The sequence below is a fragment of the Mandrillus leucophaeus genome, unplaced genomic scaffold (assembly GCF_000951045.1).
Source record: "Mandrillus leucophaeus isolate KB7577 unplaced genomic scaffold, Mleu.le_1.0 Scaffold490, whole genome shotgun sequence".
NCBI lineage: Eukaryota > Metazoa > Chordata > Mammalia > Primates > Cercopithecidae > Mandrillus > Mandrillus leucophaeus.
The window spans coordinates 1,091,621-1,098,028 of record NW_012105254.1 but is presented as its reverse complement, the minus strand read 5'-3'; the positions used below and the strand labels follow the sequence as shown (position 1 = coordinate 1,098,028).

Here is a 6,408-nt window from a genome sequence, read left to right as displayed (position 1 = left end):
TGCCACCACGCCCAGCTATTTTTTTTGTATTTTTAGTAGAAACAGGGTTTTGCCATGTTGGCCAGGCTGGTCTCAGACTCCTGACCTCGTCATCCGCCTGCCTCAGCCTTCCAAAGTACTGGGATTATAGGCATGAGCCACCGTGCCTGGCCTCATTCTGACTTTCTACCACATGCCCAACACAGTGCTCGGTATGCACATGACAGGCATTTAGCAAGTGGTGGCTCCCTTCCCGCTCTCTTCAGGAGAAAAAATGGAAGAGCTTCCCAGGGAGGCGAGTGACTGCACCTGCAGTGACAGAGGGCCGTAAAGAGTCACGGGTGTTTGGAGAACGTACTCAATACATTACTGCTGAGAGCTGCCTCTTTATATGTTTGAAGTTATAAGGCCTCAGTATGCCTACTCTTACCATTTGGTAGCACCCAAACACAAAACCAGCATCGTGTCTTTTGAGTTCGCAAAAGTAGTATTACTGTAATCCCAACACTTTGGCAGGCCAAGGCGGGAGGATCACTTGAGCCTGAAGTTCGCGACCAGCCTGGGCAACATAGTGAGACCCTATCTCTACAAAAAATAAGAAATTAGCCGGATGGATGTGGTGGTGCACACCTGTAGTCCCAGCTACTTGGGAGGTTGAGGCAGGAGGATCGTTTGAGCTTGGGAGTTTGAGGCTGCAGTGAGCTATAATCATGCCACTGTACTCCAGCCTGGACTACAGAGTGAGACCCTGTCTCAAAAAAAAAGTAGTAGAAAACAATTCAGTTCGAGTTGTGCCACAGTTAGTCCCATGGTGAATTTCCATCAGGCATTCTTGTACCTAGGTAAACTCAAAATCATGAGGCAACTCTTTTAGACAAGTGAGGTATACAAGTTAGCATCACTTAGTGATTATTTGGAAGCAACAAAAGTGATCCTGGCTTGGGGACTTGCTATAGGAGCTGATGCCTCTGAGATAGGAACTGTGAGGGCGTGGGGGTGGAAGGTTTGCAGTCAACTTCAGTTTTAAAGTGAGTTATACATCCCAGAGATAGGAACATGTAGAAAGACAGGAAAGGGAATGCAAGTGCTTTATCTGGGGAAAATTTCCTTCTTTTGTTGCATCAGCCACGTTTCAGGTCCTCAATAACTACATATGGCTAATGACTTCCACACTGGACAATGCAGATATAGAACATTTTTGTCATTGCAGAAAGTTCTTTTGCTCAGTGTGGCTCTGAATTAAATAAGCAGGCTCCTGCAGCAGTTTATTCCTGTTTGAAGCATGAAGGAGAATTCAATCTAATGATTCAGATTATTATCAAGTCACATAAAAACCATGAGAGTAGATGAGCTCCTCTGTGGAAAGTGTGTCAAGCATGAAGGGAGATGAGCAGAAGCTCCACAGTGTTTAGGGAGGGGAGGAGGGGAAGGAATTGACAGTCACTGAGTGCCTGCTGAGCAGCAGGCATTTTATGTATAACATCTCATTTCAAGATGCAGTCAGGGCCAGGCCTGGTAGCTTCATGCCTGTAATTCCAGCACTTTGGGAGGCTGAGGTGGACAGATCACTTGAGGCCAGGAGTTTGAGAGCAGCCTGGCCAACGTGGCAAAACCACATCTCTACTAAAAATACAAAAATTAGCCAGGCGTGGTGGCACACACCCGTAATCCCAGCTGTCTGGGTCTGGGTGGCTGAGGCACAAGAATTGCTTGAACCTGGGAGGTGGAGGTTGCAGTGAGCCGAGATTGTGCCACTACACTCCAGCCTGGGTGATAGAGCGAGACTCTGTCTCAATAAATAAATAATAAAGATGCAGTCAGCAAGGGTAAGTAATTTGCGGGAAGGTCGCTCAGCTGGTAAGTGATGAAACTGAAATTTGCCTTCAAAACCAAAAACAAAAATTAACGGGGCCTAGTGGCATGCGCCTGTAATCCCAGCTCCTCGGGAGGCTGAGGCAGGAGAATCACTTGAACCCGGGAGGCAGAGGTTTCAGTGAGCCAAGATCATACCACTGCACTCCAGCCTGGGCAACAGAGCAAGACTCCATCTCAAAAAAGAAAATAAAAACAGTGCCCATTTACCCAAGAGAGTGGACAACTAGGAGAGAGAAGCAGCAGAAGCCCAGAGAGGGGAGAGTTTCCAGGAGAGCAGTCAGTCATGGGAGGTGGGGCCAAGAGGTCCACTTATAATGACCGTGAGAAGGGCACCTTGGAAATGTGTTTCATGCATTTCTTCACTTCATAATCACAGTAACTCTATGAAGTACTTACTGTTACCTCCATTTTCCAGATAAGGAAACTGGCCTAGAGAGAGGGGAACTAAGAAGCGTCGTTGGGGTTGGGGAACCAAGAGGTTTTGGTCACTCTAAAAAGAGTAATTTCAGGAACTCGGGGTAGGGAGCATCTCCTCATACAAGTATCTTAGGAGGGCCTCATTATCTGAGCATAAATAACACCAGGAGAGACTACCCAAGGTAAAGAGACTTGGAATGGAGACTCAAGTGTGCGAGAAAAAATGTTTTGGGGGCTTTACCCTAATTTTTTCTTTAAAGTGTGCAAATATGTTTAGATTATCTTATCATTAATGGAATTTGGATTATAATTGCCACCATTTGCTGACTTGGGACAAGCCAAAGAATGAAGCGTGTGCTCATCTGCCCATCCGTCCCTGTGTCCATCCACACATGCATGTAACTTTTCTCTCAGTGGGCTCGTGATATGATAGGTCTTCCCTCTGACTCAGAGCATAATAGTAAAGGGACTCTTTCTGCCAAAATATTCCAGGACAGCAAGGCATTTGCTCTCCAAGGGCCTGCCTCAATTGCCCCTTTGGTTTTCAACTCATTCTCTTTTTTTTTTTTTTTGAAATGGAGTCTCTCTGTTCCCCAGGCTGGAATGCAGTGGCACCTTCTCAGCTCACTGCAACCTCTGCCCCCCGGGTTCAAGCAGTTCTCCTGCCTCAGCCTCCCGAGTAGCTAGGATCAAATCATTCTCTTTTAAAGTACTTGCTGGGTCACCAGCCTTGTGTTTCCTTCAGGCACAGGGGCCCTAACTGCCAGGTCCTCCTTATTTGCTTTGTGGTGATGCAGGCAGCTATCCCATGTCACTTTATTTTGACTTTGTGAAGCACCATGCGTTTTGCAAGATTTGCCTTTTCACTTTGTGTTGCAAGACCAATAGGGCTAGAATCTAGTGTTAAGGCAGCAGGAGTGATTGAGTGGCTCATGAATTAGTCCACATTTTTGTGACTTCTGCTTCCCTTCGTAATCTTGCCGCTGTGGGCTGCTGAATGAGGCTATTAAGGGCCCCCTGCCTGTGTGTCTTCTGTGCCGATCTCGCAGATCTGCAGCCTTCACTCTGCCCTCTAGCTGCTCCACGCTGCCCACGTGGGAGAGATCCTCAGACGAGCTTGCCGTTGTTTTCGTTTCCACTATAAACACCCCCACCGCCATCCACCACTGACCTCCTCTTCCTAGTCCAAGATTGGGCTCCCGGGTCACCAGAAAATCTTGTAGGTCTCACCTCTCCAGAGGATTGTCATTTGTCACCTGGCACGGCACTTAGAGTGCTGGATTCTGATCACCTCTATCTGTGAGCCCCAGAAGAGGTGGGCTAGATCTTGGCATTCCCAGCATTTGGCTTCTAATGGCTCATCGAGGTTTTGATTCCAGCCCTATTGTTTACTGCCTCCAACTTGTCCATTTCTTTCTTTTTTTTTTCTTTTAAGCTCCTGAAAACCCTCTTATTCCTAATCACCTGTCCTACAACATCACCTTTTATCATGAATCAAGTACAGTGACTTTTTTTTTTACTCCAGAAATATACTTACCCATTTTTCTTTCATTTTTTTAAAGTAACTTTCTAAAAATTTTTCTATTTGGAAAAAATTTTAATTTACAGAAGAGTCGCAAGAATAAAAATAGTGCAGACAACACCCATATACCAGTACCTAAATTGCTCTAGTTTTATTCTGTCTTATTCACGCCCTCTCTCCAGCTCTTGTTGTCACGTGTACCCTTTTTTCCTTGTGTGTACATAAATGTTCAGTACACATTTCATAAGAATTAGGGATATTCTCTTTCATAACCATAGTATAGTTAACAGCATTAGGAAATTTCACATTGATGCAATACTTTACTGTTCATCAGTTAATTTTGTTAGTTGACCCAATAATGTCCTTATGACTTTTGTCCCCCTCAGTATAGGATCCAGTTGAGGATAAGGTATTGTATTCTTTGTCATGTCTCTTAGCCTTCTTTAATCAGGAACATTCCAACAACCTTGGATATTAATGTTTTTGAAGAATACATTAATTTTATGATATTAATGTTTTTGAAGAATACTGCTCTTCCTTTTATTTAATAGATTCTTTCTCATTCAGGCTTTATCTGATACTTCCTCATAACTAGACTCAGATTGTCCATTTTTAGCCAGAATACTACATAGGTGATGATGTCCTCCTCAAGATGTCACATCTGGAGGGCCTTGGTATTCATCTCTCCCTCATTGGTGATGTTGATTTTGATCACCTGATTAAGGTGTTGTCCAGTGTCTCCACTGTATAATTTAAGTAGAGTTTTTTGGTTTTTGGTTTTTTTCTGAGACAGGGTCGCAACTCTGTCACCCAGGCTGAAACGCAATGGCGCAATCACAGCTCACTACAGCCTCGACTCCTGGATTCAGGTGATCCTTCCACCTCAGCCTCCCAAGTAGCCAGGACTACAGGCACGCACCACGACATCTGGCTAACTTTTGTATTTTTTTGTAGAGACAAGGTTTCGTCATGTTGCCCAAGCTGGTCTCCAACTCTTGGGCTCAAGCAATCCACCCACCTTGGCCTCCCAAAGTGCTAGGATTACAGGTGTAAGCCACCACGCCCAGCCTCAAGTAGAATTTTTTAAATCAAATGCATATGTGCATACAACTCATAATAAGAAGTCTGGTTATTAGGGTTAATGTTCATATTTGTAACTTATTGGTAAATTGCTATTTTTAGTGGTCATGCAGAAGCTTTCATGCTTTGAAACCATAGACTTCAGTGTAACCACCATGACCTATTTTTTTCTCTTTTCTTTGCCATTAAAAACTGTATAGAAGCAGCTGTGCCCCCATGGGTTGACACTAACGATGAAGAAACAATTCAACAACAAATTTTGGCCTTATCAGCTGTAAGTATCTTGTGGTACCCCAGATAGAACATACTTTCTTCCTGTTGTGATGTATCTCTGTTGATATGACTTTAGTAGAATTTATTTTTCTTTACAGTTTTTAAAATATTTTGAGATGTTAGGAATGTACACATTAACACATGATGTATACATTAACAAAATGTACACATACTTTTTTTTTTTTTGAGGTGGAGTCTTGCTGTCACCCAGGCTGGAGTGTAGTGGTGCAATCTTGGCTCACTGCAACCTCCACCCCCCGGGTTCAAATGATTTTCCTTCCTCAGCCTCCTGAATAGCTGGGACTACAGGCATGCAGCACCATGCCCAGCTAATTCTAATTTTTGTGTGGGTTTTTTTTTTTTTTTTGAAACGGAGTCTCGCTCTGTCACCCAGGCTGGAGTGCAGTGGCGTGATCTTGGCTCACTGCAACCAACCTCCTCCTCCCAGGTTCAAGCGATTCTCTTGGTGTTACAGGTGCCCGCCACCATGCCCTCCTAATTTTTGTATTTTGAGTAGAGACAGGGTTTCACCCTGTTGACCAGGCTGGTCTCGAACTCCTGATCTCATGATCCACCCCCGCCTCAGCTTCCCAAAGTGCTGGGATTATAGGCATGAGCTACCACACTCAGCCTAATTTTTGTGTTTTTAGTAGAGACAGGGTTTCACCATGTTGGCCGGGCTGGTCTCGAGCTCCTGACCTGAAGCAGTCCGTCTGCCTTGGCCTCCCAAAGTGCTGGGATTACAGGTGTGAGCCACCAATGCCCTGCCAAAATTTTTAATTTAATTTGTTTTGTTTTGTTTTGTTTTGTTTTGTTTTAAGAGACATAGTCTCAATTGGTCATCCAGGATAGAGTACAGTGGCATAATTATGGCTCACTACAGCCTTGAACTGGGCTCAAGTGATTCTCTGGCCTCAGCTTTCCAAGTAGCTGGGACGATAGGCGTAAGCCACCATGCCCAGCTAATTTTTAAAAAATTTTGTGACGGCCGGGCACGGTGGCTCACGCCTGTAATCCCAGCACTTTGGCAGGCCGAGGCGGGTGGATCACGAGGTCAGGAGATCGAGACCATCCTGGCTAACACGGTGAAACCCCATCTCTACTAAAACTACAAAAAATTAGCCGGGCGTGGTGGCAGGCGCCTGTAGTCCCAGCTACTTGGGAGGCTGAGGCAGGAAAATGGTGTGAACCCGGGAAGGGGAGCTTGCAGTGAGCCGAGATCACGCCACTGCACTCCAGCCTGGGCAACAGAGCAAGATTCT

At 45.1% G+C, this 6,408-nt stretch overlaps 1 protein-coding gene across 1 annotated transcript in view; it reads left to right on the top strand.

Annotated features, from left to right (window-relative positions):
• Positions 1-6,408, top strand: part of SYAP1 (synapse associated protein 1) — a 42,837-nt gene that overhangs the window by 17,289 nt on the left and 19,140 nt on the right. Inside the window, exons 3-5 of the mRNA XM_011995550.1 lie at positions 3,321-3,402; positions 4,861-4,921; positions 5,074-5,147. Of these exons, the coding sequence (XP_011850940.1) occupies positions 3,321-3,402; positions 4,861-4,921; positions 5,074-5,147 (217 nt within the window). The remainder of the gene's footprint in view (positions 1-3,320; positions 3,403-4,860; positions 4,922-5,073; positions 5,148-6,408) is intronic.